Below are 21,952 nucleotides of genomic sequence, written 5' to 3' on the forward strand. Positions count from 1 at the left end.
CCACCCCTTTCTCAATGCAATTGCACTCTTTGGAATGCTGGAATGTGGTTTAAGACCAGGCAGCTTTTGATTACAGAGTCAATCTTTGTGTAAAAGTTTGCCGCCTTGGGGAAGTTTCTAACAGGTTACTTTAAACAATGCTATCTCTGGACACATACAGCTAAATAGTCCCATTAATCCAAATTGCTTTGCCAGGATGCTGTGGAACCATTTGGCAACCAGGGCAGTGTCCACAAGGCCTCCACTGAGAGCCATGGCCACAGTACCTAGTGGGGTGCATCTACCACCTCTCTTCACCCAGCCCTGAGTGTGTGCAGGGTGCTGTGCTAACTGCTTCCACCGTTTCATTTAATTTCTCAGCCACTTGATGATAGAAGACCTTCATCACCCCCAGTCTGGAGAGAAGGGATATGGGGGATTTGCCCAAAGTTGCTCACCTACTGAGAGGTGGCCCTCAGACAACCCCGCCCATGTCCTTAACCACAATCCAGGCTTCCCAAATCTGATCTATGGACCACTCGCAGTGGGCAGCGATTTAAAGTGGTATGCAGACAGGTTTCCAAAAATGTCAATGTTTATCAATATTAACACAAAAGGTGAAAAACTTACATACCCCAGGTTTCTGAAGCTGAAATTTTCTTTAAAGAATAGTTTATCTAAATGTTAACAAACAATAATACAAGTGGTTTGTGGCTCTTCAGTCATTCAACAAATACGTATACATTAAGTGCTTACTATGTGCCAGGTGCTTTCTGGATGCTGGGATACAGAAAACCAAGGGAAAGGGACATTAGATAGTGAAGGAATAATATATCAGGGGGAAATGTGTCCTAGGAAAAATACGGCATGGGAGGCGGAGGGTAGGCCAGGAAGATGTTTTGGGGAAAGTTGTGAGGAAGGGGTATAAATGACCAAAAAGAGAGAAACATTATAATGGCAGGGGTCGGCAAACTTTCTTTATAAAGGGCCAGATAGTAAATAGTTTAGGTGCTGTGGGCCTTATGGTCTCTACCCCAACAGTGCAATTCTACCACCTGAGGAAGAGGCAGCCACAGACAACATGCACACGAGTGGGCATGACTCCATTCCAACGAAACTTGACTTACAAACACAAGTGGTGGGTTGTGGTTTGCAGGCCCCTGTCAACCCAGATGCCAACTTGTGATGCTTCAGATTTCAGGACCCTGGAGAGAGAAGGAGTAGTAGATTCCTAAAGCCTTCTGGTCAACCTCTCCTGGACCTTGGCTTTGACTCTCACCCATCCCGGGGTATCGCAACATAAAACAACAGTCTCCTTTTACTTTATTTTCCCACAACCTGCATGCCTTACCAGTCCTAAACCTGAGCTAGAAAGCAGCACATGAAATATGGCTCACCCATCAGTGTTGCCTGACCTGGACCAGCCAAGAGGAGGCAGGCAGTTTATTCATGGTGTCCTCCATGACTGTGGCCCTGTCCAGCCCCCGTAATAAGTGTCAGCCAGACCAAACTGTATGTTCTAACCACCCAGCATCCTCTACATAAACCCGTCAGAAATACCTGGTTCTCATTAGCACCGTAATTCACCCCGCGCCACCTTCCTCCATCTGAATCAGAAAGGTTAATGATGCTGAATCCCAAGACTCATTGGTTTCAGCACTTACCCCAGCTCACTGCTCCCCCTGAGAGCACAAGATTCGTTTATCTTTCTGGGCTGGCCAGGCAAGTTGCTGACTAATGCCTTAATGCCAACTAAGTCTCAAAGATTCCCCAGAGTGACTGGACCTGTGCTCCTGTTATGCTTGCTGTAAATCTGGCTGATCTTGTGTGTCTGGTTCCCCACCCTCTTTCTGCCTCTATGTGTCTGGGTTCTGCTCTTGTAATTTGTCTCATGAGTCTGCCACAGGCTGCACTGTCAGCTTGGGAAGACAGAGCACTTTTCAGCTAAGGTGATGACCATGTTGCCTCTAACGAAATAGCTTTAGGACCTCATTATTGGTTAATTCATTCAGTCAATTGACCCACGTTTATTGGATACCTACTACGTGCCAGACATTTGCTAGAATCTGGGCTTACAGCCACCGGTAGGATAGCTAACCTCTCTGGCCTCACGGATTAGACCATGAAATTATTACATCTTTATGACATTGTAAGTAATGAAGTATATGTGTGTGTATATATATATATATCCTATCTAATAAAAGAGAAAAATGGTAATTGGCGTACGACGATACCCTTTTCATTGGCTAATCAGGGCTATATGCAAATTAACTGCCAACTATGATTGGCAGTTAACTGCCAACTATGATTGGCAGTTAACTGCCAACAAGATGGCGGTTAATTTGCATATGTAGGCACAATGCAGGGAGGCAAAAGGGAAAGCAGGAAGAAGCCCCCTGCCACTGCCAGTGATCGGAAACCCAGGGGGGAGCTAAGAGCTGGGGGGCAGGGCAAAGGCGGCCCTGGGGCCGCCTTTGCCCTGCCCCCCAGCCATGATTGGAGAATCAGGTGCCTTTGCCGCCCTGGCCAGTGATTGCAGGAAGTAGGGGTGGAGCCAGCGATGGGAGCTGGGCACGGTCGAAGCTGGCAGTCCCGGGAGCTAGGGGTCCCTTGCCTGGGCCTAAAGCAGAGCCCACGATCACGGGGCCGCTGCAGCTGCGGGTCCCCGCTGCCCGGGCCGGACACCTAGGCTAGAGGCATTAGGCCTGGGCAGGGGCGGAGCCTGCAACCGCGGGGAGCTGGGGGTCCCCTGCCCAGGCCTGACACCTCTGCCGGAGGCCTCAGGCCTGGTCCAGGGGCCGATCCGGTGATTGGTGATCGGAGGGTGATGAGGGTCAACTCCTCTGGCCGAGGCACCAGGCCTGGGTGGGGGGCGGAGCTGGGGATTGGGGGGATATGATGGTCCCCTTGCCCAGGCCTGAAGCCTGGGTCAGAGGCGTCAGGCTTGGGTGGGGGGTGGAGCAAGTGATCAGAGGGAGATGGGGGTCCCCTGCCGAGGCATGATTCCTGGGCCAGAGGCCTCAGGCCTGGGCGGGGGCCAAAGCCAGTGATCGGGGGAAGATGGGGGTCCCCTGTCCAAGCCTGACACCTCTGGCGGAGGCGTCAGGCCTGGGCAAGGGGCCGATCAGGCGATCGGAGGGTGATGGGGGTCTATGCCTCTGGCAGAGGCGTCAGGCCTAGGCAAGGGGCCGATTAGGCGATCGGAGGGTGATGGGGGTCTATGCCTCTGGCCGAGGCATCAGGCCTGGGCAAGGGGCCGATCCTGCGATTGGAGGGTGATGGGGGTCAACGCCTGAGGGCTCCCAGTATGTGAGAGGGGGCAGGCTGGGCTGAGGGACACTCCCCCCCCACAAACACACACACACACACACACACCCAGTGCACAAATTTCGTGCACCGGGCCCCTAGTATGTATATATATATATATATATATATATATATGAAACAGACATGCATATAACCTCTTCTCTTCTAAGGAGTCAGAGAAAGCTTCCCGGGAGAAGTGCCTTTTAGCTAAAAGTTGAAAGAAGAAGACGAATTAACTGAAAAAAAATGGGGGGTCAGTGTTCCAACCAGAGCAAGTTGCATGTGCAAAGGCCCTGGGGCATGAGGGAACATGGCCCATGTAGCAAGTCAAGAGAGGCTTATGTAGATAGGGTGTGGTAAGGGGATGTGCCAATAAAATAAGGCTGGAGAGATGGGTCAGCCCAGATGGTATGGCAGCCTGAGAGCCATGGTAAGGAGTCCAAGTTTATTCTAAAAGCAACAGGTTACCTTTGAAAAGTATTTTATTGGGTTGTGTCATGATGAGAAAGTGTTAGTTCCTAATCAGCTACTTGGCAGTGAGAACAAAAGGAAAGGGAAAGAAGTAGAGAGCTTCACCAGACTGCTGGAGGAGGGGAAATATGATAGGTAATATTTTCTGCTGTGGATATGTACGTTATAGCTCAGGCCATTTCTTTCCACCAGGCTACTTCCGACCCTTGTGGTTTCACTGCTGTTATTTCCTTTCTGCTGGGCCCTTCTACAGCACACGATATGCTTGGTCTCCAGGCCCTGGGTTCACTGAGGTTAGACCCTGAAACTCTCTCTCTGCCCTCTGTTTGACAGAAATTTTCCAGAGCTCAGGCCATTAGGATTGTAGCAAAGCCATCAGAAGTGTGCATTTGAGGAGCTGGCAGAGTCTGAGTCCAGCTGTCCCTTTCACTGGCCATGAAACCTTGGCCAAGTTGTTCGTCCTCTCCACACCTTGGTTTTCTCATCTGTGAAGTGGGAACCATTGCAGTGGCCAACTTCAGCCTTTGCTGCGAGGATTAATCAGTGAAATTCGAGGTGCTTTACCTGGTGGAGAGAAAATGCTCCACAAATGATGACAATGAAGGTGGCCCAGAGTGACAGTTCCAGGAGAGCAGAGATGATGTGTGTTCTGCTTAGCACTATTTCTCTAGTGCCTGGTACAGTGCCTGGCACATAGTAGGAGCACACTAAGTCCTTACTGACAAATCTTTGTCACCTCCAGATCAAATGAATGGTCAGTGGCCATCCACAGCCACCACTTGACAACAGCAGTGCCTGCTGTCATTTATTCCTAAGTGGCAGAAGCCTCGCTGACACTTCATTGCATGATTTTCGCTTCCACAATCATGAAAAGCATCTCGGGGCTTATTCCTGGATTGAGGATCAGTTGAGGGGTTTTGTCTTCACTTATTTCTTCCAGCTAGAGGCGTTTTCCGATGCTTCCATGATGAGAATGGAAAATGTTCCAAAGAGCCAGAGTCCATTTCAGAAGAACAGTGAGCCACGGTGGCTTGTCCTCAATCCCACCACTGGCTCAGCTGCTTCTCCACTCAACTGGAGGTGCCAGCACAGATAGAGGGGGGCCCCATCTGGGAGCCCAGCAGCTGAGGGATGTTGACATGTGACACTTGTCCGGGCACATGCTGGCTTTCACGCAGTCTGCGAGAAGGTCTGAATCCCACACGATCTCTTGATGTCATGTGACAGGTGTCCAATCTGTCCCATACTCCTTGGGAGGCAGGGCCTCCACTACCCACATTCTCTCCAGTTTCCATGGCCAAGCCTCATGACCTCCAGACCTCTGTGGTGAAGGCCTTTGGACCTTGAGGCCGGGTGGCCTGGCTGCAAATCCCTGCTCCTGTTGTGTGTGTGTCTAGCCCCGCACAAGTAATTTAACCTCTGTTCCTCCTATTCTGCACAATGGGTGAGAATAATAGCACCTACTTCATGAGGTTGGTGGGAAGGCAAAATGAATCACTATATATCAAATGCCTAGAACACATGACTTAGACTCCCGTAGATCAGCATCACTGTTATTAGACGAGTTGCCCAAGCTTTGAGGAGCTCGGTTTGCTCATTAGGTTAGGTCCCTGCTACCTTCTAGGCTGCTTGTGAGGATTCAGTGCATGGTGTCTATAAAATAGGTGTGAGATACCAAGCGTGGTTATTATTATAGCTGTGCTACGGTGGCTTTTCTATCTGTTGGATTTGGAGGCTCGACTGGTACTTTTTTATTATGGTAAAATACACATAACATGAAGTTTATCATCAGAGACATTTACAGTGTTGTGCAGGCATCATCACCATCTCGTTCCAGACGTTGTCATCATTAAACATTTTCTCTCCTTCCCACTCTCCCAGTCCCTGGCAACCGCCAGTCTGCCTTCTGTCTCTGGATCTGCTTGTTCTGGACATTTCACATAAAAGGAGCCGTGCAGTAGGTGACCTCTGGAGCCTGACTTCTTTCACGGAGCATCAGTTTTCAGGGCCCAGGCATGTTGTGGCCTGTGTCCGGCATTTCGTTGCATTTTATGGCTGAGTGCTGTTCCATTGTACAGACAGCCTGCACTTGGCTCAGCCATTCGTCCATCAGTGGCTATTTGGGTGATTTCCTCTTCGGGGCTTCCATGAATGTTCGTGCACAAGTTATTATTTGAGCAACTGTTTTCAGTTCTGTGTTACGGTGCCTTTTTAATGTAGGTGATTCAACTACTTAAGAGAGAAAGGGAAGAAAGAGTCAGAAGACAGAGTAGGAAAGGAAGGGGATTCCCGCTTCTGTATGCGGGTTTCCACTTTTGGCCAATCTCAGCCCTTTGGGGCCAGCAAGGGAACTGACCAGAGAGGGCTTGGTCTTGGCTTGTGGGCCCTGTTGATGTCCTCAGGGCCACAGCTTCCCCTGGGGAACCCCCCAGTCCTGTATGTTTCAGCCTCGGAAAACCAGCCATCCCATCCCTCCTCGGAGGGAAGAAGTAACCAGAGCAATGAGATCATCCAACATTTTCATATGTTCCAGGCACTGGGCTAAGCCTTTCACACACGTTACTAACCCAGCTAATATTTAAGTGTTGACTGCATAGCAAGCACCCACGCTAAGTGCATCATTCCTTTTATCCTCAAAACACCTTTATGAAATGTGTCCTGTTATGAATCCCATTGTTTAAAAGGCAGTTGTGCTGCTCAGAGTAATGGCACCAGCCTAGGTGAGACAGTGAGTGAGAGCAGAGCCCAGCCAGTCCTGCCAGAGGTGTACGCTGCCGGATGCTGTACCCTGCCCTCCTCCCAAACCAAAGAATTGGAATCCCAAGTGGCCATCCTCCTTAATGATTCTGGAGCTTTTATTTTTAAGCTTCTACATTTTTTTTTCTAATTGGAACTTCACCCAAGACCCTAATATGGTAAATAGGCTCTTCTCTGCAGAAACCTCAGGTGAGCCAGCCTGAGGCCGCCCCTTCCCCCAGCCGGCAGGAAGTAGGACCACCCCAGATGCTGCCTGAGAACCACTGAGCTCTATGATAGTTTCTCTTACAACGTTTTAGAAGTTTTCTGTCTCTGAGAACTGCAGATCCATACCTCAGAGCCTGTGTCCTCTGTTTCAGCCGCCTGCGTTCTTTTTATAACGTCTCTTCAGTCCTCTGCGATAAACACGCAGCCTTGGAACTCTGAGGGGAAAGAAGATACTAGATGCAGCATGTCCTGATCCTCCAGGCTCCCTCTCTCGAGCCAAGAATCTGCGTGTGCTTGAGGTCTGCTGAGGTGGCCCTGGCGTTGGTTCTTCTGTGGGGAAGCGTGTGGCATCTCTCTGTGGCAACGAAATTTTGACCTTGTTCCAGGACAGACGGGCTAGGAAACCTGGCATGCTGCCCAAGGCGATCGGTGACAGTCAGCTGCCCTTGGAGCTCAGTCCCACCTTGGGGCTGAAATCTGAACTGACCTGACCCTGACATTCTGAGCGATGGAGGTCCTTGTGGTATCCTACCCTCGGCAGTACACAGGCTCCAGTCCCAGAGAAGAAGTCATGATAGTAACAACAACAATAGCTGACAGTCTAGCATTGGGTGGGCCAGCCTACCCAGCCTAGAGTAGATGTCTGTGCTTCCCCGCCTTTCCTTACCCCACCTCTGGTACCAGTTTCTCTGTCAGCCAGGATTTTTCCATTGAGAACAACAGTTAATGCCCTCTTATCTCATTTAATCCTTATCACAACCTATAAAGTAGATATTGTTTCCATCCTCAGATTTAAAGGTGTGGAAATTGAACTTCAAATGACCTGCCCCAGGCTACACAGTTAATAAGGGGTGGAGCCAGGAGTTGAACTTTCGTCTCTCTAGTCTTGGGTTTGCATTATTTTCATTGCTCCAAATTCTGATATGTTAGTGTTGGTGCATTAGGAACCCCTGTCTGGTTAAATTGAAATTAATAAATCATTACTATAGGTCTTTGCCATCATTTCTATAAACCCAGGGTAGTATAGAATGTGTGTGGAGGGTGGGGGCAATGGTCTTAGCCACACACACAAGAGCTTAGCAGTTCAGTTCAGTTTAGGTTAATGCTTATTTATACTCTAGCCCTTCCCAGTTGAGCTAACACTGAGACAGTTCTTACAAAGATAAGCAGGAGTTGATTGGGCAAAAATATGGACAAAGAATGGACAGAGGCCCTCCTTCTGGAATGTGACACACATAGCCTGAACAATTCTGTGGGCCACTCTGACATGGGCATAGGGACCTCAAAGAGAAAGAGGCTTAAGGCTGCTAGAACCTGCTAGAGGCATAGGGCCTATTCTGGATGCTGGGGAAATATAGTTGAATCAGAGAAGATTCCTGTCCTCAAGTCACTTACAGTCAAGGGACTTAAACATACCAACGTACACTTGTGCTAAGAACACGGGTGTGTGGAATAAAAATGTCACAGGTTGGTGGAGGACTGGCAAACAGTGGGCATGCCTTTCCTCTGGCATTTCTAAGCAAAGGCCGTAGGAACCTCCTCATGAAGGCTTCCATTGACTGAGCACCTACTACAGGCCAAGCACTGTGTGTGCCATGCCTGCAACACACAGGCAACTTAGAGACCATTGATTGTTATCCCTGTGTGCAGACTGGAAAGGGAAGGCTCAGTGAACTTGAGAAACTGGCTGAAAATCAACAACAACAAAGTGGCAAGGATCAGAGAGAAATTTCTACAAATGCTTCTCTGGGAACAGCTTTTATTGTGGCCAAGATTTCACTTTTCTACCTAAATCACATGTACTTTTTAAGATTCAATCTTTGTCCTACGCAGCAGACCTGGTCTTATTCCCCTTCCCTCCCCCCAGAACCAAGTCAAACAATTGGCTGTCATCAGTGGTTGTGAGCGGATGCACAATTTGGTTAGCCAAATGTTCTGCTCGTTTGAGATGTCTCCTGGTATATGAGGACAGCCAGATCTCAGATAATGAAAATAACGATCAAGTACACCACACACACACCACCGCTGAATGACAATTCAGTTCTTCATTCGTGATTCCTGTTGGTGTTCTAGGATCAGGCGTGGCCTCTGGGTGCTGATGCTTGTCAGTCACCTTTCCGTGATATCTGGAGGAAGGGCTGATATGTGAGAAGTTCCCACTGATGGACAGTCAGATAAACTGCTCAGAATGGCTCGTGTGCGTTCAAAATGAAAAATGTGTGTCTTACAAATGTTCTGTGAAAGCGTGGAGAGTTTGAGAAATGATTTGCTAGTTCCTGCAACTGCGATGAGCATGTTTTAATTCTGAAATGTTTTTGTCGGTAACAAAACAAAAAAAAATAATAACAAATCCAATGAGAAGTGAGTGGGTTTTGTGATCCAGGTGGTTCTCTGAGGCGCTGTCTGCCTGTGTGGAGGGAGCCACCAGCCCCTGGCGTGTCCAGCACGCATCGTGCTTCAGTTCCCCTGGTGTCCCACCCCATCGTAAGACTCTACCTGTAGGTCCCCCTTCCCCACTGTCCTGTGTGCTGCCTGAGCATAGGGGACCGCAGCTACCTTACTGCTGCTGTCCCAGGGGTCTGGCACCTGGCCCGTCCAGGAAATGGGAGGCGTTTCCCAGGAGAGCAAACAGAGCATGCAAAGCCTTAGCGTTACGGAGAGCACCGGACGCTTAGGAAACTTCCAGTAATTCAGAGATGGAACAGGCAGGGTGAGCTCACAAACCACCTTGCGCGCTTGTTGGGAGTCAGGGCACCGCCCTGCAGGGGAGGGAGAGCATCCAGGATGTTAAGTAGAAGAGGGGGCGTGATCGCACTTACGTTCCAGAAGGAGCCTATGGGTCCCCGACTGTGGCCGTACTTGTGCCCAGGGGATCCGGGAAGAAATATAGCACCTAGATTCTCCCACCCATTTCCCCCTGCGGCTCGCAAACATGGGTGTCACCGTAAACGGCCACCCTTTTCTGATCCCCGTGCTCTGCTCTGGGCCTTTCTTACTGTTCTGGAATCCTGGCCTTCTTATTAAACAAAAAGACATCAGTGGGGTCCAAGCATAACGCGTCCAGGGAGTCGGGGGCAAAGTGATGGCAGTCACTGCCCCACCCAAACAGAAATAAGCCACATGGGAAATGGGTTGGAACCACTCGTGAGGTGGAATGCAGGGAGAGGAAAGTAGGTGACGGGGCTCAGTGTCCGACAAGCGCAGCAGCACGGCCCACCCCCGGGACAGAGGCATACGGTCACGCCCAGTGAGCACCCGGGGTGGGCAGGGTCCCCTTGCAGGGACGTAGGAGGCTTCAAACGGCTGCTGCGATTTCTGTTTGTTTCCTGGCTCTTTCTGATGAAACAGAGCACACGCATGAAGCTTATTCACCACAAGGAAGTAGGACAGAGAAGAGCCCTGACTCTGGACCTGGAGCGGAGGTCCCTACCTCCTCGCCCCTCTCCTAAGACTGTGGCCAAGCCGTTAAAACTCCTTGAGCCTGACCTTATTCACGTATAAACTAGTGCTGGCTTGCTGGGGTGGTCGTGAGGTTAAAGGAGGGAGGAGGAGCACTTAGCACTTTGTAGGCAATGAAGAGGGGTTTTCTGCAATGGAATGACTCCGTGTGTTCCCATGCCCTGGGGTTCGCTGCCCCACCACTCTCCCTGTTCTGGGTGAGGACATGGGGAAGCGCATCCCTGGGTGAGGGAATGGGCCGGGCAAAGGCACGGATGCAGAAGTGAGGGACAGAGTTCTCTGCCTTCCTGGGCAGAGCCCCTCTAGGGAGGCAGGCACTGTTCTGGACCCGGCAGCTGCACCCAGCAGCCCTGCACACCAGTACACCCCCTGCCCCTGGGGCATTTGTTAAGCATATCAGTAAATAGTTGTTTAGCATCTACTATGTGTCAAGTCCTGGAGGAACAGAACAGAATTCGACCCAGTGCCTGCTCATCTCAAGACTGTAGCCAGGATCCCCAAAAAGTATTGTCCAAGGAGCCCAGTTAGCAGACAGATGGGCACCAGCTGGAGCAGCTGCCCCGGGCATTGGAGGAGATAGCTCTGCGTATCCCCACACACACCCCTTGCTCCTGGGCGGAAAGCCCACTTGGGTCCCACTGGCTGTTGGTAGCAGGAAGCTAGATGGCCCCTGCCTGGCCTCACCAGCCTCTGCAGGGCATCCCCCACTCTTACTCTATCACCTTTGCCATTTCGTCCCCCTCCCCACCTGCCTGATGGCCGGCTGGCTTGCTTCCTGTGCATTGGCAGGGGCTCCAGCCTTGCCCTCCACTGGGACAGCCTCATTCCCATTCGCGCCTCTTTCTGAAAGCAAAGAGAGGCTAAAAAGGGCCCTTTGCATGAATAATTCCACATCTAGAAATTTAATCCTATAGAACCCATCTATCCTCCCTACATCTGGAAAGATAAATATGCAAAGATGTTCATAGTAGTAGAATCTATAAGGGGAGGGGGGAGAAATCTAAATGCCCATCGCTAGGGGATTGGCTGTGCCCATCCACAGAATTCCGTGCAGCCATTAAAAGGTGAAGTTCACCTTCTGTGTGTGCTTATTAGACAGAACAGCAGGATATATCATTGCATAAAACAGTCAGGTACGGCTTGTACTAAAACATGGATGTGAATATTATAGCATTTACTTCACAGGTTGCCGTAAGGAATAAGCAGGTTAGCAAATGCTTAAAATAGTGCCTGGCCCCATAGCAGGCACTCCAGTGTCAGATGTTGTTGCCATTGCTGTCATTTAATGCTCTATCTCGCTGTAATCTGAGTTTCCATAATCATCATTTTAAAAGCATAGGACAGGGTTACAGTTGGCCATCCCACCACTGTGTTTCCTGTATGCTTCGGCTCATCATAAAAGGACAGAGTGTGACATTTCTCCTGTGGTCACACATCCCTCGGCGGATCGATCTGCCTGGAGCCACCAACTCATCCAGGTTTGCCTAGGACTGTCTCACTCTGAAACGAAGAACTCTGTGCCTGGGGCATCCCCTCAGTCCTGGGCAAACCAGATCCACTGGCCACCCTACATATGCCCCTGGCAGCCAGGTTGCTTTAGGAGTTACAAGGAGTAGTTGTTGCTTTTCACATGTAACAGGAAAACACATAACAATGGTACGCCCTGATGGACTATGACTCAGCCTTTAAAAGGAAGGAAATTCTGACACATGCTACCGTGTGGATGAGCCTTGAGGACAGGATTTTGGGTGAAAGAAGCCAGTCACAAAGAAAGACAAATACCGTGTGATTCCACTTGGGTGAGGTATCTAGCGTTTGTCTACTGTATGAATGTGACTTTTCGTAGAGACAGAAAGAAGTTGCCAGAGGCTCGGGGCAGGGAGGAAATAGGGAGTCGTTATTTAATGAGTTCAGAGTTTCAGTTTTACAAGATGAAAAAGAAGTTTGGGGATGGGTGGTAGTGATGGTTGCACAACACTACGAATGCACTTAACACTATGGAACTCCGCACTTAACGACAGTTGAGATGGCAAATTCAAGCTTATGTCTTTACCTCAATTTAAAATTTGAGGGGGGAAAGGGTACACAGGCAATCACATATATTGCTGCTTAGGATGAAGCTAAAGAGGTATGTAAGTGGAACATGCATATGAGGGAACTGTACAGATGATACACCAGGAGTAGGAACTGGGCTCAGACTGACGGTGCCTCCTCGACCCTCACCACCCTCTGCTGGTCCCAGCCCACCGTCCTTCCTTCACTACGGTCCTGCACATTTCGGCTCCACAGGTGGCCCACGCCCCGCGCCCACAGCGGCTGAGTCTGGTCCCTCGGGTCTGTGCAGACTTGCCAGTCTGCATCAGGGGTTTGAAATCCTGAATCCTGACATTTACAAAATTCTGTGCTTCACTTCTGCCTGAGCACCGTCAGCCTCACCCTTAGTCGTGAGCACCCCTGATTCTTCTCAGCACCCTGTATTAGAGGAGATTTGGGCCCAAGGGTGGGGGGCAGGCGGGACCCAGAGAAGAGAAGTGGGCTCTGCATTGGGCCTCTTTCTAGTGGAGGCGAAGCAGGCTCTCCTCGCCCGTCACACGTGCCAGCAGACGGCGTGGCTGTGGCTGGGCTCCTGGGGGAGAGGGTGTGTGGGGAAGGACCAGAGAGGGAGCCATGCCCCTCCCTGTGTGTTCATCCCAGAGCCATTAGGCATATTAGACATGCGTGGTGGTGCAGGGGCCCCTGGGAGACAGTTCCCAGCTCTGACCCCGGCTAGGAGACTGGGTAAGTCCCGTCTAGGGGTGTTCAGACCGTGCTCCGCAAACATCGCGTGGGCGCGATGCACAGGAAGCCTCCAAGTCCAAAGTAGGCTGGGTCCTTGCACTGCTGTTCCCGTGCAAATGTCTCAGGCGCTCAAAATGGCAATAATAGTACAGGGCGGGGCAAAAGGAGGCTTACAGTTGTCCGATGGAAATGAATACAATAATCAATAAACAAGTATATAAGAATAAACTCTGTGTTTCATGCACTCACAACGGTAAACCTACTTTTGCTCCACCCTGTATTGTTAAGTAACAGGCAACATTTATCAAAGGCTTAGGATATGCCAGGCGCCCCTGCACAGGTCTGACACGCATTATTTTACTTAATACTCGCAACACGTGAGGCTTATGGAGATGAAAGGAACATGCTCGAGGTCTGGGCTTTCAGGAAGAGCCCATGGGGAGAAGATGAAGCAGGAAAGAGAATTAACTACCGATAGCCATGCTTGACTTAAAGCAGCACTTCTTAAGCTCTAAAGGGCAGACGCCTCACCTGGGAATCTTGTTAAAAAGCAGAGTTTAACTCAGCGGGTGTTGGGGGAGCCTCTATCAGAGAGGGCTGGTGCCCCTGCTGTGAGGACCAGGTGCAGTGGGGAGGCCTCAGAGCACCGTGTCTTCTCTGCACCTGGCGTGGAATTCACGCACTCACTCGTTCATTTATTCACACAGTGCCGGGGTCCAACCCCAGCAGGTCCAGGGGTTCCCAAAGGTGTGGACGGAGTCGGCGAAGACTATCCACCTTCTTCCTACGGTGGAGTCCGATCCGTCCCGAGTGCGGGGTGCTTACCTAGGGGTCCCTGTTCAGGCGCCAGATGCCGGGGTCCGACCCCAGCAGGTCCAGGGGTCCCCAAAGGCGTGGACGGAGTCGGCGAAGAAGGAATGACATGGAGACAGCGTTCAGTTGATCAGCAACCTAGCCAGGATCTCTAGCCCGGATCTCCAGAGAGGTTCTGCTTCGGATCTCCACCGAGGCTCTGCAGCCATGTTCCCTCGCTAGGTTCCCCAGCCAGGCTCTGTCCAGGCTCTCCAGTCAGGTTCAGTGTCCAGGTTCCAGTCAGGTTCTCCTGCCAATCTCTGTAGTCAGGTTCAGTCCAGGATCCCTTGCCATGTTCTCCCGCTAGGCTCTGTCTCTAGGCTCCGAGGCCAGTCCCTCTCCAGGATCCTCTGGCATGCTCTCTCCAGCGAAGTTCTTCTGTCTCTAGGCTCCGTGTAGGTTCTGTCTTCTTGATTCTGTTCTAAGTTCTGAGTGTTTCTGTCTTGTTACAACTGTATTTATACCAGTTGATTCAACCCTATCAATCTCTATTACAAAGGTTAGGGCGTTTCTTATCTCCATTCCAGGGAGAAAAGATTATGTAGTTTAAGCATGATTGTTTGTAGTTAAAGGGATTAATTACCCGCCTGGCACTTAGTTGAGGGGTTTTATTCCCTCCCTAACTTCAGGGGAAAATCCCTACCTGGGGATTCAACCTTTCTCGGAGAGGTGAACTTGGTTAAAACACAGCACCAAGAAGGGGAGCAAACATATTAAGAACCGTATGCCATATATGCCAGGTCCCTTGAAACAGCAAGGATGGACCGGCTCCCGGCAACACAGTCCTTGGTGAAGTGGCCTGCAGATCCAATCCTGATCCTTCACTTCACTAAAGGGGTGACTTCTCGGAGTCTCAGCTGCCCATCCGTAGAATGGAAACGAAACTCACATTTTATGGCATCTTTGTGAAAGCGAAATGCAATAAAGTGGGGCCTACACTAGTGTGGACATTCCATACGTGGCCAATGGAGCTTCTTTCATTATTCGTTTTTTTTTATTCGTTTCAACCAGTATCTCCATATGGTTCCAGTACACTTATTTTAAGATGCGTTTATTGAAAACCATGTTTATGAAAACAGAGATGTCCCAGCGTCTCCAGCGGGGACCGTGACGGACCCGAGTCACCATCGTGAGTCAGAGGAACGGCCATAGATGAAGAGACACGCCTTCTAATGATCTCTGCAAGAGGTGCAGAGAAATTGGTGGGGAGACAGACACAGTGCTGAGCTGTGGGAGCCACTTGGCAAACGGCTCCACCAGAGAGAGTGAGTGAGAAGTGTGTGTGAGGGGAAGAGAGAGAGACTAGAACTGGGTAAAATGTCAACAGATCGCAAGCTGTTAATTATCTGGAGAGAACTAAATATTATGTAGGCAATTATTGACAGGCGTCTGAAAGCAACAATAGGAAAACTTGGTCCCCGGCCGAATTCCCTCTCCCCTTGGAGAAGGGCTGGGAGACAGGCGTTAGTACTCCCAGCAGGCTTTTTATGCAGAGGGAGAGCGAGGGGGACCGGGCCCCAGGGAGAGGGGACAGGCAGGGGACACCGCTCTCTGCTTTGAAAAAGCGCCTTTACCCACAAGCTCTGGGCCTGGAATCCACGGCTCCCTCCCCGTCAGCCCTCCCTCCCCCAAGATGTCATCTTTTGAGAGGATTTCATGTGGAAGCATCGCTAAGTAAATTCGCTAAATGCCTATTCATCCCCGTCAGATGGGGACTTGGTGAAGCGGTAAATGTGAAAATGGCCCCAGCTCAGGGCCCTGAAAGGGCTTTCTGGGGTTGCCAAATGGAGCTGCAGCCGCTGACCCTGAGAGGCCTGAGGCTTTGAGAGATGGGGCCCCCCTCCCCCCGGGAGCCCCAGCCCGGCCCCTTCAACCCTCCCACTGAGGCTACTGAGAGGCCCTGTTTATTATTCCTGCTGCCAGGGGCCCATTCAGAGGTTAACTTGTCCCCGTATTCATCAGGACGACAATAATGAACTGGCGCAGAGAGTAGCGAGGGGGCCGGTGAATAGGAAATGCTAGGACGCGTAGATGGTTCGGAGGGAGCTCGCTTTAATTTTGTACAGGCTGCTTCAGTTAAGACCTCTCCCAGCACCTTCAGGAGGCCCTCTGCCCACACGCGGCTGTAACTTGGCGTGGGGCACCCGTGGGCTTCACCTTGCAGTGAGCGGGCGAGTTTGTCCACACAGGAGACGCACCATCATTGTGCAGACACGTGGGGTGAGCCTTTGTCTGCATCCCCGGGGTTCACTTCTGGGCACCGGCAGGGCTGAGTGGCTGTGTGTGCCGGATTTAGCTCATTGCAGGCGCACGGGGTTTCTCTGGAGTCTGCCTGCTAGGAGGGCTGGCTTTGCATCGGTGTTGATTTCAGTAACGGGACGGGACATCGGCAGTGCTCATTTTCACTGCAGCATCTCTTCACTGCTCTGTGCCCCCTCCGCTGGAATTATGAGTTGGTCAAACATGAGTCATCCAATCACAGAACAGGGGCTTGGAGAGGCACGACTGCAGGGAGATGCAGGGAAATGAAGGAGCGAACGGTGAGGGGTTGTGGCGGCTTGGACCAGACGATGGGAGGCAGAGAGAGTAGCGCAGCTTGTACTTACTGTACACCTACTGTGCGCCCTTTAGACCCACCCAGGTGAGTCCAGGGGAGGTAAATGGCTTACCTGGAGACACAGAGCCTGGTCAGGAGAGCCTCTGGGATCTGTCTCCAGAGTCTCCTGCGTCTTGAGCCCAGGCATCACCTTCTCAGGTACCCGCCTGCCTCCCAAAGGTCCAGCCTCCAGCCTGTTCCCATAGATGTCCTTCCTTTCCACTGCCTGCACATTTCTCCCAATCTGAAACAATGGTTAACCCTTTTCTTCTGAACAAAAACCCCTGAGCAGAGAAGCCTGATGATAAAGGAGCTGTCACTTCAGCACCGGTTACCTGTTGGGTTTATTCAGCGGAAGAGGCGACTACATTTCTGGCAGATGGAGACCGGTGTGACTGCCTTTTAAAATGCTGTCACAGCTGTGTGCACACGCTGATTAGCTGTGACTACACTGCTAGTGCCGAGATTGATGGTGATAAATTTGGGATAACAATGCTGGGAACGTTGTCATTTGTTTGTATCGCCCTTTCTCTTTTTTAAAGATCTCTCAATCAGTGGCACAGTGGTTATTGAGAACTTGGTATTCACTCATTCATTCACTCATTCATTCATTTCCCAAAATACATTTGAAGAGTCAGTTCACACTCGTCTCATTCTGAGTCATTTATTCATCCACAAACATCCTTGTAGCTCCTGCTACATGCCAGTGATGAGCAAGTGCAACTAGTTCTGTCTTGCTGGAACTTTAAATCCTAATGTCAGGAAGTTCAACATCTTCAGATGTTGGTACGAGGGTGAAGTCAATAAAGTGATGTGATAAAGGCAGAGAGGGGGGCGCGGGTGCTACGTTCGGTGGGGTGGCTATGAAACACCTCTCCGAGGAGATGACATTTGAAAGGGGACCTGGATAACCACAGGCGGCTATAAAGGGAAGATACAGGACAGGATTTGCCACGCGCAGCAAGTGCAAAGGCCCTGGGGTTTCTATGTATTTGCATTGAGCTATGTAGTGATGACTTACTGTTTGTCAAGCCCAGGGCCGGGCACCGAAGATTCCAAAGTAAGATAGCATGCTTATCCTCAAGGAGCTTGCACTATAGGGAGCATCCAGGAGACACACAGACAGTGTGTTTCGTGTGGTGTGGTGAGGCCAGGGGTGCCGACTCGTGAAGGAATACAGCCTTTTCAGCCGGTGGGTGTGAAAGGAGGAGGGATGCTGTTTTCCATGCAAAGAATGGAACCAAGACTCCAGACCCCATTGTCTCTGGAGGATTCTGACTTTCCTCTTTGTTTGTTTACAGGACAAATGACCAGCTGGTGGCATTTCTCTCCCGATACCGAGATATGAATTTCTTGAAGTCACACGGCCGGGACAATGCAAGGTAGCATGTCTTCCCCCGTCTTTGTACAAAAATGGAAATGAAAACCTGAGTGATCATTCTGGGGCTTCCTTCTACGCGGTTTGGTGCAGCCAGAAGGAGGTTGAGGGTGGAGGGAGGCGGCCACGGTGGGATCTGAAGTGGTCCCTCTGCTGTCAGTGAGGGGCAGAGATCATAATCAGTGGTTCTCCTCGCGTCATTGCCCTTTACACCTGTCATCAAGCACTTTTGTGCGTCCAGTGTCCCATTGTGGCAACTTCGAGGTAAACAGGGGAGCCTTGTCAATTCCCACTTTATTGGTGGGAAGACGGAGACCCATCGCTTGTGATGTCCCCAACCATTTGGTCAGCCAGTCATTCAACAAATATCTGCCTAATGCCACGCGTGTGCCAGGCAGCCTTCTAGCAGTGAACAAGACCAAATCCTCGCTCTTAGGGAATTTACTCTCTAGCGGAAAAGCGTCTCATAAGCAAGGAGTTGAACTCCAGTATCCTGACTCCAGCCCTGTGCCCTCACCATTGCCTCACTTTGCTGCCCGGGACTTTGGCAGGAATTTGAGGCACCCAACGCCCAATTGGACCCGTTGCGCCTCCCTCGTTAAAATGAGCAGTGCCAAATAGCATCACTACCATCCAGCTTTGAACTGGGTCCAAATCTCCATGGCCAGAGATCAGCCTGAAGGGATACAGTCTTGAGCGCCCCCTGTAGGAGGGATCGCATGATCAGCAACACCATCCAGAGGTAAAATACCATTAAAATCCAGCCCAGGAGCACTCTAGCATCTCAGAGCCTTTTTCTAGAGTTGACCTCCGGACACAACCTGGCAGCTCATAGGGTGATGTTAGCTCGTTAACCTGTTTTGTTTGGCCCTCGTGTGGATTTGTTCTGTTGTGTACTTCAGGAGTTGCATTTGAAAATTAATGGCCCCATTTAAAAATAGCAGTGTTTCCCATGAAAATCCAGATTCCCAGTTCATCTTAAAAGATAAGAAGGTTTTCCAAGTCTCGGACGTTCTCACCTGCCCCCCTTCCCTACCTGGCCCCACTGGCGTTTCAGTTTGCGATCTCTGCTTTCGGTGTTCTCGCCACTGCTGGTGCAGGTGTGGCTGTGGCTGGCTCTGTGACTTAGTTCACCCCGTTATCCAGAGCAGGGAGGGACAAAAGAAGCAGCGGGCTCCGTTTCCTGAGCTTTGGAGTCGTCACCCCAGAGTCCTTGTGGTGTTTCGATTTCCTGCAGTTTAACTTTGATTTCATCCAGCTGTCTATTTATAGATTGTTCCTGTCCTACTGACAACCTGCATTCTTTACTTGCCCTGGCTGGGGGGCTCAGTTGGAGCATCATCCTGTACACCAAAAGGGTAGCGGGTTCGATTCCCATTTAGAGCACATACCTAGCTTTCAGGTTTGGTCCCCAGTTGGAATGTCTATGGGAGGCAACTAAGCTCTCTCTCTCTCTCTCTCTCTCTCTCTCTCTCTCTCTCTCTCTCTCTCTCGCTCTCTCTCTCTCGCTCGCTCTCTAAATCAATAAACATATCCTCAGGTGAGGATTATAAGAAGGCCCAGATTTGCGGCCACTCTGTAAAGCAGCACAGATGAGTGTAGCATGTCCGGTAACTAAGGTGGGGGAGGCCTGGCAGAGGAGGAATTATAGCCTCTGTGTGTTGTGTCCCTGCTAAGTGTCCATTGCGCTGCTGGACCCCTTTCATGCAGGATCCAATTGCATTCTTACAATCACTCAGTGCAAAAACAAGAATCAGTAGCCCCATTTGTCAGGGAAAAAAAGGGATTTTCCCATGGTCACACAGCTGGAAAGTGCTGGAATTTGAACCCAGGTCTCTGGCCCCAAAGCCCATGGGAATGAGGTAGAGCTGAACAAGATTCCTTGGAGGTGGTTAAAGTTAGGCCACGTTTTCCTGTCCCCACCTTCGGTAGAGATTGAAGACCTTTTTTCCCCTCTAGGTAACCTTGTCATACATGTTTTGGGCAAACAAAGTCACACATTGAGAATGGAGCTTATTGTAAATTGATAGACATGTCTGAATTACATCTACCCTACTATTCTTGTTTCAGCCTAGTCAGTATTTATTCTCTGATTACTGTTTCCAGTCACTATACTAGGAACTGGGTACCAGACAGAGGTTAACATCATGGGCTTTGAGATTACATCTCTAAGATTAGAGTCTGCTCCACCGTGTCCTAGCTGTGTTACATTGGACAGGTGGCTTGACTTCTCTGAGCCTTTTCCTTTACCTGTACAGTGGAAATATTAATAGACCTGCACTCATGGGATTGTTGGGAAGATTAAATGAGATGCTGCATAAAAACATTTGACATAGTGTAAATGCCCTATGACGATGGCGGTGGTGATGATAATGATGGCAGTGCCATGATAAGTATTGGGCTAAAATGTTGCTGTTGGGAGAAAGAAACAGATGGTGTATGGGCCAGAGCAGGGGTGGGCAAACTTTTTGACTCGAGGGCCACAATGGGTTCTTAAACTGGACCAGAGGGCCGGAACAAAAGCATGGATGGAGTGTTTGTGTGAACTAATATAAATTCAAAGTAAACATCATTACATAAAAGGGTACGGTCTTTTTTTTTTACTTTTATTCATTTCAAACGGGCCGGATCCGGCCCGCGGGCCGTAGTTTGCCCACGGCTGGGCCAGAGTCATGCCTCTGGGTGTGTGAGTATATCCCGTCTAACTGATGTGCATCAACACTTGACAGGTGGTACCCAAATAGCATGGGACAGGACAAAGTCTGAGGCTAAAAAGATGTTGCTTGCACCTCCTTCTAAAACCCTAAAACCCAAGGACAGAATAGCTCACACATTCCAACACCCCCCATGAGGCCTCAGCTTGGATTGTCTCAGTTGATGAATCAAGTCAGTAATTTCGTGTTAATTTAATAGTAACATGAACCAACATGTCATCGTCTGCCACTCTCTCCTTCGTTAGCTGCGGTCTCACCTACAACACAAACAAGCTCAGCCAATGCCCGTCTCCCGCCTCCTCTGTCCCACGTGTGCAGAGCTCAGCTCCGGGCCCTTTGCTGGTCCTGTGTCAGGAAGGACGCTGTGGGTGGGAAGTGACAGACACCCAGCTCCAAGTGGCTTAAGGAGGAAAGAAAGTCTGTACAATGCAGCTAAAGCATCAGTGTCTGACTTCAGAGATGGCTACTCAAGCGGTCCAGCTGCTATCGCCAAGCCCTGGCTCTTAGTGCTTTTAGTGTTTTGGTAGTTTAATTCTTTTTTATTATTTCTGGAGAGGGTTAAAGTGAAATAAACGCATCCCATCAAATCACCAAGTAGTTCACTGGCAGGAGCCTATTTTTTAAGTTATGATATAGCATCATCGTAGTTCCAGGTGTACAGCATAACGATTTGATATGTGTATATATTGCAAACTGTCTTGTTAACATTCATCACTACATGTAGTTACAGATGTTTTTCTTGCCATGAGAACTTTTAAGATATACTCTCTTAGCGACTTTCAAATACACACTGCAGTATTTTTGACTGTAGTCACCACGCTGTACATGACAGCCCAGGTCTTATTTGTTTTATAACTGGGTGTTTGTACCTTGTGACCTCCCCCCCTCACACACACACCTTTTCCCATTAACTTAACTTTCATTAGTTCTGTTGTCCTTTGTGTTGGTTTTAATGTTGCGGCTCCAGCTGGTGACCCTTCCCAGCTTATTAGTGTCATTTCACAGGTAAGGAAACAGACTCAGAGAGATGAAGGGAGTTGCTTAAGCTCACACAGCGAGGCCGGGGCTCAGACGCAGGGGACTGTCCCGGAGCTGGGCATCCCTGCATGGGGACGCCTCTCTGTGCTCTGGTCCTGCTTGCCTCCAACATGGGCTGGCTTTGAGGCAGCCACTCGGCCTCTCTTTGGAAAACAAAGGGGATGAACAAGATGGTCCCCTAAGTCCCTTCCCATTCCGATGCTTCTGGACCAGCCCTTGTAAAAGACATTGTGACAGAGCAGAGAGCTTAAAAGACAAAGAGATGGGGAAGGACGAAAAGCAAAGAGTGAGACAAACAGAACAGGCCACATGGTGCCTCTGTTTTTAACTCCACGTGGTTCCTAACAGCAGTGTTGACCTTCTGTCCCCATCGCCAGCCCTTAGCAGCCAATTTGGACTTCCAGCTCCCGCTGCGAA

General features: G+C 50.1%; 1 protein-coding gene across 1 annotated transcript in view; it reads left to right on the forward strand.

The window, feature by feature from the left end:
- The window catches only part of XYLT1 (xylosyltransferase 1), a 311,677-nt gene that overhangs the window by 252,573 nt on the left and 37,152 nt on the right, over positions 1-21,952 (forward strand). Inside the window, exon 6 of the mRNA XM_059693287.1 lies at positions 17,707-17,787. Within this exon, the coding sequence (XP_059549270.1) occupies positions 17,707-17,787 (81 nt within the window). The remainder of the gene's footprint in view (positions 1-17,706; positions 17,788-21,952) is intronic.

The sequence above is a fragment of the Myotis daubentonii genome, chromosome 4 (assembly GCF_963259705.1).
Source record: "Myotis daubentonii chromosome 4, mMyoDau2.1, whole genome shotgun sequence".
NCBI lineage: Eukaryota > Metazoa > Chordata > Mammalia > Chiroptera > Vespertilionidae > Myotis > Myotis daubentonii.